General features: G+C 50.4%; 1 protein-coding gene across 2 annotated transcripts in view; it reads right to left on the bottom strand.

Annotated features, from left to right (window-relative positions):
* Positions 1-2,075: 2,075 nt before the first annotated feature.
* Positions 2,076-21,142, bottom strand: part of NPLOC4 (NPL4 homolog, ubiquitin recognition factor) — a 56,353-nt gene continuing 37,286 nt past the window's right edge. Inside the window, exons 13-17 of one of the 2 annotated variants that reach the window (XM_059047614.2) lie at positions 13,393-13,464; positions 10,622-10,717; positions 9,350-9,466; positions 7,873-7,975; positions 2,076-4,058 (exon numbers count right to left, since the gene is read on the bottom strand). In XM_059047614.2, the coding sequence (XP_058903597.1) occupies positions 3,901-4,058; positions 7,873-7,975; positions 9,350-9,466; positions 10,622-10,717; positions 13,393-13,464 (546 nt within the window). In that variant the 3' untranslated portion in view covers positions 2,076-3,900. Of the gene's footprint in view, positions 4,059-7,681; positions 7,976-9,349; positions 9,467-10,621; positions 10,718-13,392; positions 13,465-21,142 lie in introns of those variants that run through there. The other variant, XM_059047616.2, reaches the window with a different exon arrangement.

The following is a 21,142-nucleotide window of genomic DNA, read 5'->3' as shown; positions in this document are numbered from 1 at the left end:
CTGCCAAGTGTTTTCTGGGCTTGAGTTAAGCTGACCTCACCAAGGCTGGTGTACCTGCCAAAACAAAGAACCAGTAGCAAAAGTTCTAATTCCCCTTGTTGAGGTTGGTACTTAACCCCCAGGGCAGTGGACCGCTACTGTTCCAGTGTTTCTGGGTTGGACCCAGAATCAGTATGGCATTTGCAGTCTGTCCTTTGCCCTCTCTTGAGACCAGCTCCCACGTGGCCTTTGGAACTAGAAGTGAGGACATGCTCCTTTCAAGAGACACACCACTCTGAATCCCACCTCCACCCCCCCACCCCCGCCAACCTGAGTGCACAAGTGTTCTTGGCTGGTCTTCTGACCACCAATCCTTGTGGGCCACATGCTCACACCAGTTCCCAACCTGGCCCTCCCAGACTATTTCCCAACACCAAGGGAACTACACAGGGATTGTCCTAGAGAAAATGACCACATGGGGAAGTGCATCTGGGAGGTGGGCTAAGCTGGCCAGGCCTCACCTCTCAGGTTCAGCCCTGACTGGCCAGGCACTGTAAAGTTGGTCACTCCTCTGCCCCACTCCCTTCTGCTCAGTGGGGCTAGCAGGCTCCTGGCCCCAAGTCCAGGCAAGACGCACACTCTGTGATACAAGGATTTATGATCATCAACAGTCTATCTAAACAGCGAGGGGGCCCTGAACGCTGATCCCCCCCAGAGGTTGCAAAGGGCTTGGCCAGCTCAGGGGTGATGTGGAGTGAGGGGCGCCTCATGTGGGTGTACATGGAAGGCCTGTGGCAGGCCTGTGAGACAGCAGAGCGTGCTGTGGACAGTGGTCTCTATGCCACACGTGGGGGCTGCATCTTCCCAAGGACAAACTACCACCAGACAGCATTAGGGGTGGGGAGGGACACGACACAGCATGTGCAGGGAAGCTGCAGGCTGTGCCAGGCACTTACAGGCAGCACAGTCTGCCAACATGTTGAACATGCCAGGAAAGGGGGTGGCAGGACCCCGAGTTCTATTTCCAAGCAGTACACTCCACTTGCTTGATTCCAGGGGGAGGGATGATGTTCCAGAACCTCATCACTTCACAGAACCAACAAGGTCAGGAGCCTGAGGCCTGAGCCACAGAGAGGGCAGGACACTGCTGGTAAAAGTAGGCAAGCTCAGGGACAGGACTGGAGCCAGGTGCTGAGGGCCCACCCACCCCAGTCCAGAAGCTATACTTGTTCAGGAAGCAGTGAGCCAGTGGCCAAAGGACAGAGTGGGTTGTAAGGTGCGTGTGAAGGCTGGTAACTGAACATCAGGGGGAGCGCCCCCTGGCTGTCAACTCGACAAGTGTCCCCTCCAGGCCTTGCTCCCCTTGCATCTGTTCAAGTCTGGGGGATTCTGGCATTATCCTTCACCTGCTGCCTGGCGGAGTGCACCTCATCCACCATGCAGAGGCCAGGAGCAGCCACATTGCTGACAGGCAGAAAAGGTGCAGCAAAGGCATGGAGGGAGGCCACGCTCTGCTCCTCCAGTGGACGTTACACTGGGAGCACAGGGCCGAGGAGCCTGGGCAGGAAGACTGGGTCTCTACCCTTCAATACTCTAAACGTGTCAGCAGAGAACAGTGATGTGTGGAGGGGAAAGTCATCAAGTCACCTGACAAGGTAGACAAGTAAAGGCTCAGGGCAGGGAGAGGCCTTGGGGCCCAGGAAGGACAAACAGGGTGCTGGCGGTCGCTTCAGGTGCTTTTATTGGTTCAACTGCAGGGCTGGAGTCCAGGCAATGCTACTGCAAACCCAACTGACACACACCTGCAAGCCCCAAGTGGGGAGCACCGGGAGCAGACTAGTTGGTGGAGGCCGGGCACCTAGTCCCCCCTCGCTGAGCTACGGTGCCTGGTGCCTGGTGGCATGAGAGGGTATGTCCACACAAAGGCAGGTAGGATGAAGGTGGAGCTGGGGGCCCCTCCCCTAGGCAAGAGGAGATGGCTAAGCTGCCTGGGCCCAAGCCTGCTGGCAGGGTACCCCCACTCCTTATGTTGACCCCCGACTCTCTTTGGACAAAATAAAGTGCATTACTGAATAAAGAGTGACTCAAAACCAGAAGCAGAGAAATCACAACACTTTTTCTTTAGCTAAAAGATAAAAGGAAACGAACTATGCAGATGCCAGAACTTCAGGGTGAGTAGGACACTGGTCAAAGAGAAAAGGAAATTAGCTCGGTAAAGACCAGAGCAAGTACAGGAGGAACGGCGGGGGCCGCGAGGTCTAAGGTCAGCGCCCTCCTGCTCCCGCTGCAGACTCACATCTGATCAAAGGAGCAGATGACTTGGGCCAGATGGTCCTCCCAACTTGCTGGCAGGTGGCCACAGATGAACTGGGGAAACAGGGGGCTCTGCACCTCCTGCTCCCCAGAACAGATCTGCTGTAGCCAGACCCAACCCCACTGGCCACTTGGTGTCCCACGCCAGGTGGACCTGGAGTGCCAGGCACAGCCCTTGCCACAGGTGAACACATGCCCAAGTGCTCTCTGTTCACAGGCCAAGGGCGAGGGAGGGTCACACAGGCTTGCCTCCTGCCCTAGGACAGAGACATGAAGTCCCCAAGCAGCCTGTGTCTGGGTCAGCCTCTCCCATGGGTGGGTGCGGTGCAGCTCAGAGATACGGCTCTTGTTAAGGCAAAGAGGCATCAGGATGTCCATGGCTCCTGGGGAAAGGCCAGACTGAAGCCTAACCACAGAGGAAACGCAGGAACCCCAGAGCACATGCAAAGTCTGACCACAACCTTTGTCCTGGGATAGCCTGGACCCAACACCTCAGCACAGTACCTACTTTCCAACATCCCTGCAGCAGCCCCACAGCTGCTGTACTGTGGCCTGGCCTGTACTGGGGCCAAATCACCGTGCCAGAGGCCAGAGCCTGGGCAGGGCAACAGGAAGGAATGGTGTGTGGGGTAAAGGGGACCAGAGCTTCCAGCCCTGCCTGGGCCACCCAGCTCACCCCATGCAGGCCTGGTCAGCAGTGCTGGCCCCCCAGAAAGGCTGCCTACTCAGTGGGAACGAGCACTAGGTTCCTGCTCGGACTACCTGGATCTGCACCCGTCCCAGCCATGTGGCTTGGCAGGAAAGTCTCAGGCACTGAGGTTCATTTGTGAGGAGACATGACTGTGGGTCCCCCGTCCACCCACCCAGCCTGCACACACCTCCAGGGACTCACTGAAGGAGGGACGAAGGTGGAAACTAGTCTCTCACTCTCCTTTTATGCAGTTTTTATCTTAAAAAAAATAAATAAAAGTCTTCTTCGCAGGAATTACTGATAACTGTTATTACAACCAAAGCAGACTTTAAAATCCCCCCTGGACGCTGGGTGAGAGCAAAAAAGGGCAGGCAGCAGATTCACCTGCAGACCAAGCGGACGGGAGACCGGCGAGCCTGTGGCCACGCATTTCCACCGCACGATGGCTACTGGAAGGGGAAGAGGTGGCCCTCACAGGAAGGGCCTGCCCCAGAGCAATGGGGTACAGAGGCCACCAAGAGCTCCCAACCAAAAACATGGGAGGGGCAGGAACCAAAAGCATCCAAAAGGAAGGAAAAAAGAAAGCTGGATGGTGCCAGCAAGCCCTCCCACCCCCTCAATTCCAGGTGATGATTTAGAGGCACCTAGTCCTTCTACCACAGTGGGAGCTGCTGTAGGGCATCCAGATAGGGCCATACGGTGCCTCCACCAAGAGACTGGTTTCAGCCCACAGAGCACCAGCCTGGCTCCCTCCCTCCAGGGAAGCCTGGTGCTGAGAAGCTTCATGGGTCAGAGACCACCAGGGCAGCCGCCCCCGCCTCGCCTTCAGGGCTGCCTGAGGTGGGGCATGGTTGCAACAATCCTGGCTTCAGAGAGGGCTAGGGTGGGCCCAGTCTGGGCAGCAGGGCCTGGGAGCCCTAGGTCCTAGGGAGGCTGCACATCTCGCAGTGGCCGGTGCCTGGCTGGTTCATGAAGGTGCAGTGCTGACAAGCCCACATGGCGGCCGAGGTGGTATGTGCAGAACCCCCGACGGCTCCGTAATCGTGGAGGCCTGGAAGCTGCACACCGACTGTGCCTGCGGGGCAGGAAGAGAAGCAGTGTTCATTTCTGCACTGGGAAGCTATCCCACCCCATCTGAGAGCTCTGCACAGCTGCTTATCAGGGTAGGAGTGGACTCTAAAAGCAATTGCTGTGGGTGTGGACAGATGCGGCTTGAGAGTCCCTACCGTGGGTCCCCTGCTCAAACACAGAACCCCGATAAGCTGCTGTCTGCAGAGCGGAAAGCTGTCAGCTGTGGCCACTCATGCACCTGCCCACCCTCCCCGCTTGCTGTGTCAGTGGTTCCTTCCTTCTCACTGCTGAGCAGTAGAGCTCGATGTGAACACCATCCCTGGTTATCTATCCCCCTCCTGATGGACAGTTGGGTCACTGCCAGGTTTGAGCCATTGTGAACAAAGCTGCCATGAATATTCTTAAACAAATCTTGGTGTGGATCTGTGTTTGCATGTCTCTTGGGTAGCAGTGGGCTTGCTGGATCATCCTCACTGGGCGTGCGAGAGCTCCAGCTGCTCTGGGAGCTCCTGAGCACTTGATACGGCCAGTGTTTGCATCTCAGCCACCCTCAAGATGTGTAATGGTACCTCGTTTAATTTTCATTCTTCTGATGACTGATGGTGACCATCACTGTAATTCTTTTTATGGAACATCTTCTGTGGAATATCTTCTCCCAGTCTGTTCCTTGCCTTTTCAAGTTTTTGACAGCGTCTCTTGATGAGTCCAAGTGTTTCATCCTGATAAAGTCCAACTGACCAATCTTTTTTTTAAAAAATAAATTTATTTATTTATGGCTGCATTGGGTCTTTGTTGCTGTGCACAGGCTTTCTCTAGTTGAGGCGAGCGGGGGCTACTCTTCGTTGTGGTGTGTGGGCTTCTCACAGTGGTGGCTTCTCTTGTTGCAGAACATGGGTTCTAGGCGTGTGGGCTGCAGTAGTTGTGGCACTTAGGCTCAGTAGTTGTGGCTTGTGGGCTCTAGAGCGCAGGCTCGGTAGTTGTGGCACATGGGCTTAGTTGCTCTGCAGCATGTGGGATCTTCCCGGACCAGGGCTCAAACCTGTGTCCCCTGCATTGGCAGGAGGATTCTTAACCAGTGTACCACCAGGGAAGTCCTGACCAATTTTTGTTTGTTTTTAAAAATATTTATTATTTATTTGGTTGCACTGGGTATTAGTTGCAGCTTGTGGGCTCCTTAGTTGCAGCATGTGGGCTCCTCAGTTGCGGCAGGTGGGTTCCTTACTTGTGGCATGCAAACTCTTAGTTGCATCATGCACGTGGGATCTAGTTCCCCAACCAGGGATCGAACCCAGGCCCCCTGAATTGGGAGCGCAGAGTCTTATCCACCGCACCACCAGGGAAGTCCCCAAATGACCAATCTTTTATGGTCAGTGTTTTTCTCTGTCCTACCTCAAGGTCCTGAATATATTCAACTTGTTTTTTTGTTTGTTTGTTTTTTGTGGTACGCGGGTCTCTTACTGTTGTGGCCTCTCCCATTGCGGAGCACAGGCTCCGGACACGAGCAGGCCCAGCGGCCACGGCTCACGGGCCTAGCCACTCCACGGCATGTGGGATCTTCCCAGACTGGGGCACGAACCCGTATCCCCTGCATCGGCAGGCAGACTCTCAACCACTGCACCACCAGGGAAGCCCTGTGTTTTTTTTTTTTATAGAAATCTTGCTTTATAGTTGTAGCTCTTACCATTGGAGTCTATGACCTAGCCTGTATTGATTTTTTATGTGGGGTGTACTGTAGAAGTCAAGGTTCATTCTGCCCACACAGATATCCAGTTGTTTTGTCACACACATTTTCCGGAAAAGGGCATCTCCCCATTTAATTGCTCAGGTACCCTTGTTATCACTCAATTCTCTCCGTCTGGACCATCAGTCTATTTATTCTCACGCCAACAACATCCAGCCTTAACCACAGCAACCTTTACTACTGAAAGCAGGCAGAGCACATCCTCCAGCTTCATTCTTCTTTGTCCATGATTGTCTTCTAGGCCCTCTGCATCTGCAGATAAATTTTAAAACTTCTTCCTCATTATCCCCCCTGCTAAATAAATAAATAAATGTCTGTCTGTCTGTCTACAGGGATGTTGACTGAGATTGTACTGATCAATTTAGGGAAAACTGACATGTTAAAAATATCTTGTCTTCCAGTCCACACAGTGGGATTTCTTTTCCATTTGCTTAGCTCTTCTTCTGGCAAAGTGTTAGTTTTCAGCAAAGAGCTCTTATGTAGCTTCCACTGACTATGTCTTGAGATCTCTCATGTTCTGTGACTCTGCATCTGTAAAGGGTACTCTATTGCTAATTTGTGTTACCAACCCTATGCAGTGACTGGAAATTCCACGAGTAGTGTATCTGTTGACAGCATTTGACAATCACGTAGCACTTTTTTAGCAAAGTGAGTGTCGGTGAACACCAGGCGCTCTCCCAACAGAGGCTGCAGGCAGCGGATCCAGACAGTGTCACCCTGTTGCTGGAGGACGCCTGACTCAGGCTTGGGTTTCTTCCCACCCTAAGTATGAGGCATGAAGCCAATGGGACCCAGCTCCTATGGGGTTGCTAGCTTTTCATTAGTGTCTAATGGGGTTGGCAAAAGCAAGCCAAATGCTCAGACTGAAACCTTTCCTGATCTAGTTTTCCTTTCCCCCAACTGGGCCAATGCTTGTCCAGGATAACCTCTTAGCTAACCTACCCACTGTCCCGGCTTTCCTGTGTGCACTTTCTGGGCTGAGAGAGAGGGCTCCAAACTACTAAAGCTGCTGCACTCAATATCTGTGTGTAAAGCATTTGAAGAATAACACCAGGGGCTTGGAGAGCCCACTACATGAGAGAGTTGGACCAGGCGCTGAGATCCTGGCCGGCACCTCACCACTGTCCACCCAAGGACACAAGGCCGTGGGCTTCACTGTAGGGAATTTGGTGGGAACAATGGGTCCTCTGTTTCAGAACGTGAGGGCAAGAAGAGTACATGGCACATCCAGCCCTTTTACTGTTTGGTTGTAAGAATCGTATAAAAAGAAAACTTAAGAAGAAGAATGACACAACGAATACCAAAGCTCCTCAATCCCTGAGCTTCTAGGTACTTAAGTGTCTAAAGAAAATAAGAACCCTGCTGGACTCCCTGTCGCTTGGGTTCCACTGAGGGTTTCCTGGCTAATTTTGGCTCAAGTATCAGCCCATTAGATTGAGAAAATGTTTAAACATTTTTTTATATGTACTTTCACTGTTGTCTTCAGGGGGCGTTACAGTGCTTCTCAAAGCCGCAGGGAAAAGGGCCGCCATGGTCACCGCCCTCTCAAGCTCTCAGCTGGGGGGCTTGGTGGCCACAGCACTGGCAGCGTGGGGGCAGCTCCCAAGGCTGACTGACAGAGGCGCTCACCTGGGAGACACAAGATCCCCGAACTCTATTCTCTAACTCTTTTCTTCCTCATCCACCAAGAATGCTCTGAGAACTGATGGGAAAGGGGAAAAGAAAAGCCTGAGGAGTCCAAGGTCTCCGCACTCAGCACTTAGGTGAGTGTGAAGTTTCTGTTCATCTAAAACAGTGACTTTCAAACTGCTCCTAAGATGCTTGAAGAATAGCATATCTGGTATGTACGTGTACAAAAATCCATGGAACTGTATACCCAAGATCTGTGGCCTTTATGCGTGTTATAGTGATGAAAACATCTGTGGGCCCTGGCAGAGGTCTGCTTGTTCCATTGCCCACGACACTGTCAGAAGGCATCTGGGGTCAGGTGTCCAGGGCCCGGGAAGAAGTACTGGAGCCCTGAAGGGCAGGAGTTTGGGCCCTGGCAATGGGGACCGTGGGCGGGTAAGACACTTACTGCAGAGCTGCTCAATGGTGGCCCACTGCTCTGACTTCTTCCACGTCTGGGCGAGCTCCTCATTTCTGGTCCTCACGGCCTCCAGCAGCAAGCTGATGCTGTCCTGCAAGAAGCCAAAAAAGAAGGTTCCAACTCGCTTCACTGACAGTAGACAGACTTGTTCACAAGTTCCTTTTTCCCCAACATCAAGACACACTTCAGAGGGAATTTCAAAAATCTCACAGGCTGTCACTATGAAATGCAAAACACCACACACTTAGGTTTATAAATACAAGTGCTAAATTCTTCCCAGAGATCCCCAGGTTGGCCGCTCTGCTACTCTGTGTCCCAGGCTGGCTGTGCTCCACCCCCTAGGTAATCACAGCTCACAGCCCTTCTCCTGAAGGCCTGGGTGGATGGGCAGGAGCCTCATGGCCTTGAGGCCCTCACAACCCCCTCGGCCCTTTGTTTTCTCCATCACATCTGTATCTCAATACACTCTGCATCCTAGGCCTCCAGGGTCAAAGTGAAGAGAACGAAATAGTTTTTACAATGAGAGACTTTGAAAGCCTTCCAGGGGCTCTCAGGCAGTATCTACAGAAAATGCTTCCTAACAAGTGACTGCAAAACAGCACACATTTTCCAGGGAGAAGGCCCTAAGCTTTCACCACCTCCCCAACCGGAGGGGCAGCAGCTAAGCCGGGGGTTGGAGGTGCAACTCTCTGGGCTTAACAGAGAAGGCAAAGCCAGTGAAAAGTTTCAGGGTGCCTGGTGTCAAGTATCACAAATTGGTAGTTTGGACAAAACACAGACACAAGATACAAGAACAGCTACAGGCCACCTGACATAGAAAAGCAGTGGGAGGAAGGAGCCTCTCCTTTCTAGTCTGTCACCTCACAGAAATGCATTTCCTTGGGTCCCAGGCAGGAAAAGGGCCAAAGTAAAAGGACAGCCACGACACAACTCATGCAAGGGGCTTCCTGGCTGGACCTGCTGGCCCTTTGCTGCTCAGAAAGCAGCCGCCATCTGTAACACTCGCCCTCATCTCCCCCAACAGCATGTCTTAAAAATGCCAACTGTGCAGCTGTGTGCCTGGGGCCTGGACGCTGGCCAACCTTCTGGGCCAAGGTGATAAACTGGAGCTGATTCGGGTGGAGGGGAGAGAGATCGGGAAGAAACAGAGGCCGGGATTCTCAAACTGTTCCAACAGGAATTTTTAAATTGTTGGATCCCTCATGTTCCCACTAGAAGGACACAGAGCTAAGCGGCCTCTGCGTCCCACGTGATTCTAACAAATGGAGGAACTGTCCTCCATCACAGAGGGCAGACACTTTTGAACAAGCTGTTCCAGTGTAAACGCTAAAAGTGAAAAATTCACCTTTCTATCAAGGCCTTTGTGCAAAGCTGCTGCCCACAGGACAGGTTAAGGGGGACTTAGCTGCTCTGGGGCTGCCCAGTGTGCTCTGGTCTGAGGAGTGGAAGCCCACTTGGCCCGTACCTGCAGAGGCATGACATCATTGGTGACCAGGAATAGCAGGAGGTGGAAATCCGAGATAGTGTCCAGGAACACGGATGAGGTGTTCTGAGACAGGTAGGTGGCCAGGCTGTGGAAGTCCTGGAGCGCCAGGTATGGGGGGGAGACAGACACAAGCACCCGTTTAGTCCCAAGCCAGAGTCACAGGAGAGCCAATGTCCTACAAAGATGGAACTGAACACATTCGGCGCTGATGGATGGGCCTCCCTGTCTCCTTCCAGAACCACTTACTGGGAGCCAAGGACAGAGGAATGCATAGTTGTAGAATAAGCTGTGGCCTCATCTCCCAGGAAAACTCTCTCAGTACATTTGACTTATGCAAGAGTGTAAGCAACATGTCTATGAAGCTGACCCAGCTGTGAGACATGTTCAAACTCACCTCTGGGGGCCAGTGGGAGTGGGAAGGGCCACTGCGGGGCTGGAAGGAGCCCTGTCTGTCTAGGTACATTGTTGATCCAGGGCAGCACGGTAGTGAGGAGTAGGAATTGGGGGGCGGTGGGGAGGATTACGTGACACTAACACTTTCAACAGGAGTGAAAGCGGGAGATTCAAGAGTGCCACCCCAGTCAGTGGCTCTGCACCTCCACAAGCACCAGGGCAGATGGGCAGTGAGGAAACCAAAGCATCAGAGAGGCCTTGTACACTAATCACAGCTTCAGAAGACAATCTCACTGTACACATTCTTTAACCAGGCCCCTTTCTGTAGTGCCTGTTATCAACTTGGGATGTGTGTTCACAGACCACTGATGTGGCGGGACAAGGCAGTCACAGCAGTTCTGACTGGGCCTGATGTGCAGGTGAGAGCCAAGGTGGCCAGGCCACATGAGCCCTCATGGTTTGGATGGTGCCTGAGAAACATGGCAGGGTGATGATGTAGGGGGCAGAGCACGCAGCAAAGTGAGACACTGTCACAAAAGACAACGCTTACCAACGATCAATAATGTTGTTGGGAGAGGACAAAAAGTGACCAATAAAACAGGCCCCCTGAGAATGGTCCTTCCGGCAAATCCACAGGCCTGAGGACTTACAGGGATTTGCCTCTGTGCTCATCCACTGCTCCTGCCCTGGAGAGGGCTCATGTGATCAGCAGTGTCTTAGAAAAAAGCCTAGCCAGGTTTTGTCACAAAACAAATCAGGAGAGTCAGAAAGCTTGGTACTTTCTAGAAAAACAATAGTGACACTAGATAAACAAACAGTAGGGACTCTAAATTATGTTTCTAAAGACAAAGAGCTTACCTGTGTCTCACCCAATACATCCCGGTTTTCAATAGGAAATGGATTTTGTGAAATAGAAAAAGTATAAACTGGATCCTTAGGGAAAGTTGTTGTGATCTAATGAACAAAAACACAAACCCGTGATAAATTAATTGTGCTATAAACAAGGGTGTGGGCCCTGAGCACACTCCTCCCTGGATCCCTGAGCTGCTCACAGCAGCAAGAGTCCTAACTGTTCTACACTGAAGGGAATGCTTAACTATTAGGACAGCCCCTAAATGAAAACTCTGAAACTGTGACTCTGGAAGGCAAATGGAAGAATCATTTTTCATGACTGGTAAGATCATGGTGCCTGTGGGCAGGTTCCTAACTCCAGCCCCACTGGGACGGCCTCTCACACAGCTGCTCTCCTGCTGCCGCGGGTGAACAAGAGTGGGCCACAGGAAAGAGTGCAGGTGTGAGCACCATCTCAGGAACCGACACTGTTCCTGTCACCGGGTCTGGAGGGCATGTGCAGAACCAGCCCCCGATGGTTTTGAGAGCCACAGTGCCCTCCAGCGAGCTGGCTGAAGCCTTCTGAATTCCCAGGCACCACTCCATGGAGCCAGGGCATGTCCAGGCAGGAAGAGAAGCAAGGCCACTGAGATGCAGGCATGGCTCTCGCCTGAAGATGGCTGGAGTCAGGAGCTTGTGTCCAAAGGGGAGCCTAAGCCCTTCATTTGGCTCAGACATGCTTTAGAAACGACAGAGGGGATTTTAAATCCAACAATCAATAGAAGCTACAGGACAGTGGCAAATGTGCAAGAATCAATACAAATACAGTTTCTCATTCCTCCTGGCAGATGCCCCTCCCCAAAAACGCACCCAAGTGTGAGCCATCATCAGCCATCTTTTGGTTGACACAGCTTTTCCTCTGCAATATAACACTAGCAGCAGCAGATTATACCTCGTCCAGATTTAGCATAGCTATTCTGGTTCCTTCGGGACTATTTCTAAAGAATGAAAATGTTGCTCTGGCCTGTTTTCTGCATCAGTGAAGGCAGCGAGCTGTTCCAGGCCTGCTGGCCCAGGACCTGCTGTGACCGTGCCAGCGCTGTGAATGGTAAGCTAAGCCATCAGCAGCTCCCTAAATTGAGCCCCGCTGGCCTTTTATGGATGAGACCACGTGGTCTCAGGGCACAAGGTGTGGCCTCAAGCACACTGCCAAGTCCTACTGTGAGGCCTTGTTCTGTTCATCAGAGAGATACGGACAACCAGAGAGCCCAAGCCTCCTAAGGCTGCGGTGAAGATCAAATGCACCCAGACACCTGGAGCCCGCAGAATGGGTGGCACATGTGGGGCTCAGTCTCAGCTGTTGTCATGATTCTAGAGATGGCAGAGGGGCCACTCTGCTGCAAAGGCAAGGCTTGTGGCCTGCTCTCGCCCCTCCCTTTGGAAGGCAGATAAAGGAGTGGACCAGCAACAACAGTAGACCCACAAGTTAAGTAAATGTGGAATTAAGGGAAGTATTTGTTAGACCTGTAATTGCAACAGACCTTAGAGAGCAACAGAACCGAGGTTCACACGGCAGTCTGTGAACATCCCAGATGCTGGGGGAGAGGATGCAGCGTGGTGAGCACTTTGTTTTGTGCTCAAACCCTCTCCCTACCCAGCCTGCCTTGTCACCTAGCTGATGCCTGGTCACCTGCAGAGCACCTCTGCAGAAGCCTGGATGAGCCACCTGGTCATGAGGTTTAGTCATCAGATGCCCTGGTCAGGTTGGGGTCTGGGGCCGGGCGAGGAGCTAAGCACACCTGTCTGGGCACCTGCTCCAACCTCCTTCCACAGTAAGAGAGCGCTTGGGTATCACAGGGTGGAATGCTCCCCCATCAACCAAACACTATGGTGACAACCACTAAGGCAAGAACTTAGCTCCTTCGTGAAAGGAAAGGGATGGGGAGGCCACTGGGAGAGAAGACCTCAGGAAGCTGGCTTTAAATCACGCAGACTCCTCCTAAGTGTATGCTCCATCAATCTGTTTTCATCTTAATTACACCCTAGGTAGTCTAAAAAGCAGATGCCTTCATGGCCTGGGTAATAAATATGTTCTCGGGAGCTGTCAGTTGGAATGGAGCGTTGGCGGGCTCAGCTCACAGGGACCCACTGCTCCAAATGCAATGATACTTTATAGCCTGAATCATATGCCCATCCTAGTCCAAATGCAGCCCGAATTCATCCTGGCAGGCAGCAATTAGGAAATGAGTCGCCTCCCATACCCTTTGGACAGAGTGCTGACTACTGCAAATGCATCAGTCTCTAGTCCTGCAGCACGCACTCCCCTCTGCACTGTGGCCACATCTCCGTGAGCAGAGCACACCCCCAGAAAGGAGCCGAGACTTGGGGAAGGCATGTCGGTACCAGGTACCTTCTTGGCTCCTAGAGTGCCCTCCAGGAGACCATGCTGCCCCCACGAGTGGGCCTCTGAGCTGTGGCAGCTGAGCTATGGCCAGGGCAGCACCTGTGCACAGAGCCAGGGAGAGGCTCACTGACCTCCAGAGGCTACTTGGCCTTGTCGGTGATCCTTTGCTACACTTTAGGTTGGGAGAAGTTAATCCCTTAAATTGCTTTTAAGGAAATAAACAACGAAAAGCCCTTAAGGTTTCTAGCTTTTCAGGGATGCCAGGAGCTCAGTGACTCAAAACACCTCTGGATGCCTGTCCTATGCAGGCAGAGGAGCAGGTATTCAAGCTGCCGCCCTTGCGAGGCCACCCCGAGCCGTCCTGACCTCCAAGGGGGAGATGACACACACTTACGTCTATGATCAGATACTCCACGGGCAGGGGGCGAGCCAGCTGGGTAATCTCGTTGCCAAACTTGTCTATGTCCTGAAACACAAAGCAAAGGTCCAGGGCGTGAGTGCAGGTGTACCAACCTGTGACAGGTTTTCCATTTACACGCTTGTCTCACCCCTTATATTACTACAATTCTTGTTGAAGTATATGAAAAGCAGAGAGGAAAATGTGCACATTTTTGCAGTGAATCCACCTTCCATCACTTCTTGGAGCTCTCGATGACGGCCACGACTCAAGAAAGCAGCCTTGGGGGCTTCCCTGGTGGTGCAGTGGCTAAGAATCTGCCTGCCAATGCAGGCTACACAGGTTCGAGCCCTGGTACGGAAAGATCCCATATGCCGCGGAGCAACTAAGCCCATGCGCCACAACTACTAAGCTCATGCACAACTACTGAAGCCCGCGCGCCTAGAGCCCATGCTCCACAACAAGAGAAGCCACCGCAATGAGAATCCCACATGCTGCAACGAAGACCCAACGGAGCAACAAACAAATATATATATAGCACCAGCCTGGTGCTAAAGCTGTGGAGACACAGACCCTGGGCTCCCACCCCATCAGGCCTCATCTGTGCCCCTCCTCCTCTATAAGCTCTCCTAGTCTCACACCTGAATGCTAACTCTTAACCTTACACACACCTCTGGAAACCCAACTTCATGGAAACTTAATCCTATACATTAATTAATAAAATAAACACACACACAAATCAGTACACAAACACACAAATACACAGACATGGAAAACCTACACCACCAATCTGTCAAAGTCTAAACTTGTTTTGCTTTATCAGATGCATGGAACATAAAGTTTAATTATGGGGAAAAATGGCCAGCATATGTTCATTAATCATAAAGTGACAATTAGGTCTGATTTATGTCAATCTTGCTGAGTTCAAACACAGCTCTAGAAATAAATTCATAAGAACCAACACTCTTCATTAAAGATTCTGCAAGAGGGGGTCATATTTTCTACCTAAATCATCACTTAACATTATATAAATCATTCACTGAGTCATATATAAATTATACATCCATAATTTCCAATTATGGGGCCTTACATAAAAGTTTATGTTTATTAAAGCTCTCAGACCCTAACAGATGTCAAGCAGATCTCCCCGAGGTATGCAGGTGACACAAAGCCACCCCTAGCACATCACACCTTCCGGGGAAGTCAGAGGCCCATGCCATCTTTTGAGACAACCTTCTCAGGCTGTCCTACATTAAACCGAGTCCATTATCCTAATAGGAATTCCCGAGGCTCCATGTGGCCCTGCTCTTTTTTTTCTCCCCCCCAGAAATTAAACTCTCTGGTCTGCAGAACATCTCAGATTATCCATACCTTCCCTACCTTTTCTCTGTTCACAACCCAGAAAGCTGCTGGCAAGAACCTGCCCCTCTGCCCTTCCAGAAAACGGTCCAAATACATCTAACCAAACACATCTAAGCCAGCTACATAGGGAGCAGGAGCACCATCAAAGGACAGGTTCCTGGAAACAATGTCCGTTCTGTCTGTCTGCCTTCCTCTGAGGTTGGAAAACTGTCCCTTCCACCTGGGCAAGAGTCGCTGGTCCTTCCGCATGCTCGTTGATGCAGCAGGTAGGCTGGGCCTGGCTTTCCGTGGCTCTACCAGCTTTGACAGTGGCAGCCCAAGGTATGAGACCTGCTGAGTGGGTCCTGGGGCTCCACAAGCGGTAGTTTCTCACTGGAGGAAATACGGTAGCAGGCAGGAATCAAACCCAATCAAACTAAATCACCATTTCCAAAAATACATGCTTGCCCCTACAAGAAACAACCTGCAACAATTCACACATAATTAGCCCGTCTGGAATTCATCTTCAAATCTAATTAAGCTCTAATATGCAGAGACATTTTCCTAGCACCTGTTCGCTTTAATCTTCCCCTCTAGGGATGATTCTTGTTAAACGCCCCCCTCTCTTTTTTGTGTGTCATGCTATTCTCTTTCAAATTTAACTACCCCACTGCATCCTTCTGCTCCCCAAGAAAATAAAGGTGCTGCATCCCCTTCTCTTCCCTGGAGGAAAAGCAGGTACCTTCTATCTCTCCCCCATGCCTTCACTCAAATGTTTTTGCCAACCAAGCCCTAGCCCCATACACCATTTTAAAAGGCAATTACTTTTTATGGGCGTTAGCAAATGTCAGGCAGAACACACTAGGAGGAAGACATCTTAATTCTTAGTTTGGCAGCCGCCAAAGTGTCAGCAATTTTATCTCCACCTGGAGCAAGACACTGGGAGAATCAGAAATTGAGGTCCCTGGTGCCTCGCTACCTGCTATCAGCCATGTCTGGAAACATCAACAAGAAATCCAGGGATCTCTGTCTTTGTTAGCTCAAAGGCAGGCAGGCTTTGTGCCAGGACAACAGCAAACTCCACTTAACCGGGTGGCACCATCTTGCTTTGGAAAAGGAAAATGAAATCCTTAATGTATTGCTTTTCTTCTTACAAAACTGGCAAGAAGGTAACAAGTGAAACTAGCAGTTTCTGAGACTTCGCAGAATGAAGCAAGAAAAAAAGTTCTCAGGACAAAGTCTCTCTCTTTTTTTTTTAGCTATTTATTTATTTTTTTTAACATCTTTATTGGAGTATAACTGTTTTACAATACTGTGTTAGTTTCTCCTTTACAACAAAGTGAATCAGTTATACATATACATATGTTCCCATATCTCTTCCCTCTTGCGTCACCCTCCCTCCCACCAGGACAAAGTCTCTTAAAGAATCCCATTTAGGACTTTCCTGGTGGCGCAGTGGTTAAGAAGCTGCCTGCCAATGCTGGGGACACAGGTTCGAGCCCTGGTCCGAGAACATCCCACATGCCACGGAGTAACTAAGTCCATGTGCCACAACTACGGAGCCTGCACTCTAGAGCCTGCATGCTGCAACTACTGAAGCCCGCGTGCTTAGAGCCCGTGCTCCGCAACAAGAGAAGCCACCGCAATGAGGAGCCCGCGCACCGGAACAAAGACCCAACGCAGCCAAATAAAACATTTAAAAATTAAAAAAAAAATAAAAGCACTAAAAGAAAATGTAGATAAATATACAGCTTTGAGGTAAAGAATTACTTCCTAAGTATGATGACAAAGGCAGGAATTACAATGAAAAAGGATTAACGTACCTTTGAAATCACAAAATGTTACACCTTACTTTGTATGAAAAGTATAAAGAAAATGATATCCTGGCATGTGTCTGCAACATATGACAAAGGGTTAATGTATAAAGACTTCACAAACGAATGCGAAAGTGATGAACCACCTTACAAATACCTCAGGGCACACAGAGGCGATTCATAAAGAAAACACCAACACACACAGGAGACTTGGGACAGAGTGAGTGCAGAACATGGGGTCCTGAGAGCAGGGCCCAGGCAGGTGAGCAGACAAGCGCAGGGCTGGCCTGCTGCACAGTCTGAGCGTGTAACTGCAGCCTTCTTGGAGGAACTCTGGCAGACCACATGAAACCCTTGAAATACATGTTATCCTTTGACAAAACAACGCTTGGAATGGTTTGCTTGGAATGTCTCAATAACTCAGCACACACATGGAGTGAGCTCCAAGCACTTCTGGTAAGTGCCAGATGCTGGGACAAACACGTGTTGGGCTGAGGACAGGTCAGTAAATGATGCCTAGGACAGAGAAGATTCCACATTCCCCCCGGAGAACGCTGGTCCCCTCCACAGCCACGACGCCACAGCTGCCTGCATGCTCTCTCCTCCCTGCTGCAGCCAACTGTCAACTCTTCCAACTCCTCAGTGCTAAGCCCACAACCACCCTTCATGCCAGGAACCCACCCTGCTGTCCCTCCGCCTGGGCAGCTGCCTAAGAGCAGTGTTCCCTGGGGTCTCCAAGACCCTCTTTGTCCGTTGAACAGTCTCGGCTTCTCTCCTCTACTTCCAAGGCTTTAATTTGGGGTTTGTGGGCAGATAACCGTGAAAAGGCACTCTTGGTCCGTACCTCTCGACCTCTTTCCGGTCCCACCGCATCAAACTTCAAACACAGGCACCTGAACTCACCCCACCCACCCCCTGCTCTCGCCACTACTCATCAAGGTTTACAACTCCAGCACCCACCACTCACCCAAACCAGAGACCCAGTTCCATCCTGGCCTCCCTGGGACCGTGCAAGGCCCATGGAGCTCTTGGCTCCAGGACACCCTCTCCATCCCCAAACGCCATGGGGAGCAGAGACATGTCATCTGGACTGTGGCACCAGCCTTCTCACTGGCCATCGGACTCTGTACCCAGAAAGAATCTTCCATACCAGGGAGCTCCCTCTCCACGGCCTGGCCTTCAGCTCCTCCAGCCGCACCTCACATTGGACAGTAGGCTCCACCGCACATCTCTCTCCTGCTGCCCCTCCTGGATCGGCCCTGGCATTTGACACTCATGTTGCTGCAAAAGCCTCCTGCCTCCAGACCCCTCTTCACGCCACATCCAGCAAGATTGTTCCAGAATCACCTTCCATCTTTCTTTCTTTGGCTTCTCACTGCCCACCACCCCCATCACATGCACACTCCAGCTAGACTGAGCCTGGGCCCCCTAGATGCACCATGCCCTCTGGACGTGTGGCCCCCAGATGGGCTTCCTCCCCACCTGGCTAACTTCCACACTGCACTGGACACCTCAACAACCACCAACAGACCACCTGGGAAGAGAGGACGATTGTGACTTTGCTCATCACTGTAGCCCCGGGGTCTGGAGAGGGACCCGGCACCCTATCCACAGCTGGACTGAGTGCAGAGGCTGCGGTTCCAGAGGCAAGGCCTTGTCAACGTCCAGTGTCCATGCATGCATGCAGGGTGCTGGAAGGACAGGTGAAGGTGGGTGTTGGGGTGTCTATTTTCTTATTAACCTGTAATGCAGGATTTCCCATAATAAATATACATTTGATTTCACACTAATAGAATGTTCTGAGTTAATATTTAGAAGGCTTGCACTCCTAATGCACATGGAACCATCCACCTCACTGTTCTGCTGCCCGTCCCCAAGCATCCCCTCGCCTGCTGCCTAGATCCTCACTCCAAAACCCTCCTCTGTGTGCACCTCTCCCCACCTTTACAGGAGATGCTCCCTGGCCATTCTTTCACTGGCTGCACGGGACTTCCTAGGACAGACAGATCAGAGCTGTAGAGAAGGGTGGACCCTCAAGCTTTCCACCCCCATCTCCTGTGTAAACACGCATACAAATGTGTATACGTACAGGCATCAACATCTACAGGTGTGCCTTAAAAAAAAAAAAGTTAATTGAGATTTTACTGCATACAGATACATTTTTAATTTTACATCATGAGTTTTATCCCATATCAAGTAATTTTCAAACACACACCTTTAGTGATCATAGACTATCCCACCATATAGATGTATTGTAATTTAATGCCCGTTATTAGACTTTTAGATTGCTTTAAGTTTTTGTTACCACAAATAACACCATGATGAACAGCCTTAGACAAATATGGGTATGTGTCCTGTTTACCAGGTTTATTTTAAATCCAACCCCAAAGCCCACAGGAGGACTAAAAGGATTACTTAAATGTTTGCTTTCATAGGTCTCTTTGCTCAAACTGATTATTTTCCTGAAACGTATGAGAGATGAGTGTCTCAAACCCTACAGGGCTATAAACAATCCTGGGAAGCCCTTCTAGCCTGCTCTCACTAACAGCAAGTGAGTGATCTAAGAAAACAGCAGCATGATTAAGGAAATAACATATGTTCCATGACAAAAGGGAGCTCTCTCTTTTTTTTTTTTTTTTTTAAATTTTATTTTTGGCTGTGTTGGGTCTTCATTTCTGTGAGAGGGCTTTCTCTAATTGTGGAAAGCGGGGGCCACCCTTCATCGTGGTGCGCAGGCCTCTCACTATCGTGGCCTCTCTTGTTGCGGAGCACAGGCTCCAGACGCGCAGGCTCAGTAGCTGTGGCTCACAGGCATAGCTGATCCGCGGCATGTGGGATCTTCCCAGACCAGGGCTCGAACCCATGTCCCCTGCATTGGCAGGCAGATTCTCAACCACTGTGCCACCAGGGAAGCCCAGAAGCTCTCTTCTTAAGGCCAAGAAACTTACAAGACATGGAAATAAAAAGCAAATTTCCAACCTGATAAAGGGTACTACAAAAAAACCCACAGCAAATTCATAGTTAATGATGAAATCCCAAAAGCACATCCTTTACAATTAAAAACCAGACAAAAGTGCTGATCACTGGACATTGTTCCAGAAGCCCTAGCCAGCATGAGGAGTGAAAATGAAGGGAAGGGAGAAAAAGAACTGTCACTCCTGGATAATACACTCATCTGTGTAGAGAACCCAGAACACACATACAAATTAGAGGAACAAGTAACAGATAGTTGAACTGCCAAATGGTAGTTTTTATAATATGTAGAAACTATAAAGTACCTAGGAGCAATCTAACAAACGATGGAAGACTTTCAAGGAGAAAAATCCTAACTTTCTGAGAGAGGTCAAAGAACAAGAAACAAAGGGCAGCATCACACACATTTCGGGAGTGGGGTGGGGTGGGGTGGGCGTGACCTATTTTGTTTTGTGCAACCTGCAAGCAAGTCTCCATGAAGGAGTGGAGGGTCAGGAACAGTCAGAGTTCAGGAGGAAAAGCAGAGAAGGCTGTGATGGATCAGGGATGAAGAGTAAAGTTACAGTGACTCGGACAGTGCGACGTTGGTGCTGGCTGAGGAATACCAGCCAGTGGACAGAAGGGAGAACAGAGACACAGCCATGATCACAGAGACGACCGGTAATGGAAAGGCACCACAGATCAACAGAGAAAGAAGAGGGTTCTTCCCAATAAATGGTGTTCAGACAGTATATGACAAAAAAAAATTAGGAAGGAAACTGGGCCCCTATCTCACACCACACATCTGAAATAATCCCAGGTGGAAGAAGAACCCAAAACCATCAACCTTAGAGAAGACAAGATAACAGACCTTGTGATTCAAAATGCCAACCATAAAGACAAGATTCAGAAAGCTGACCACGTGGAAACATAAACCTTCTGCCTCAATGACACCATGGGAGTGGAGAGGCAGAGGTGTCACACCCCTGACTGACAGGGTTAGAGGCAGGGAGAAAAAGACTGAACCACCCACGGAAGAAGAGGAAACAGACACAACAAGCACATCACAGGAGACTGGACGAGACAACAAACGAAGAAAAAGGAGCCTGGCCTCACTTATGATCAGGACAGCAGTTACAGCTCAACGAAATGCCCCATGGGTGTCTGAGTTGGGAGTGGGACTCGGGCCCAAGGCCGAGGAGCACAGCATTCTGCTCGCACTGGGCACATGCCAAGGTGACATGATGGCCACATGCAGGCAGGTCTCAGGCCACACCGGCGTAAGTGAACGTGGCCCATCTCCAAGGACAGAAGAACACAGTTTTGGGTCTACAGTGTGCAGCAACATATAAAACTCACAACACCTGCTTTAGGAAAACACACAAAGGAGGTAAAACTAGAAGAAAAGCAAGAAAGTCATAGTGCACCCCCAAAGGTAGTGCTCCCTCTGGAGGCGGGAGAAAAGGAGACAGAAGCAGAGAGAAGGATCCAGCAGCTTCAGAGGCCACAGGAACGTTCTGGTCCTTAACTCTGGGGTAGAGACTTGGGATTGGTATTTCTGCTTTTTTTATTCCTAAAACATGTTTTATAAATAATCTTTCATATCTACTCAATATTTAATTTTTTAAATTAATTAATTT

This window comes from Kogia breviceps, chromosome 19 (genome assembly GCF_026419965.1).
Source record: "Kogia breviceps isolate mKogBre1 chromosome 19, mKogBre1 haplotype 1, whole genome shotgun sequence".
NCBI lineage: Eukaryota > Metazoa > Chordata > Mammalia > Artiodactyla > Physeteridae > Kogia > Kogia breviceps.
Note: the sequence above shows the minus strand (reverse complement) of the source record. Positions and strands in the feature narration are given on the sequence as shown.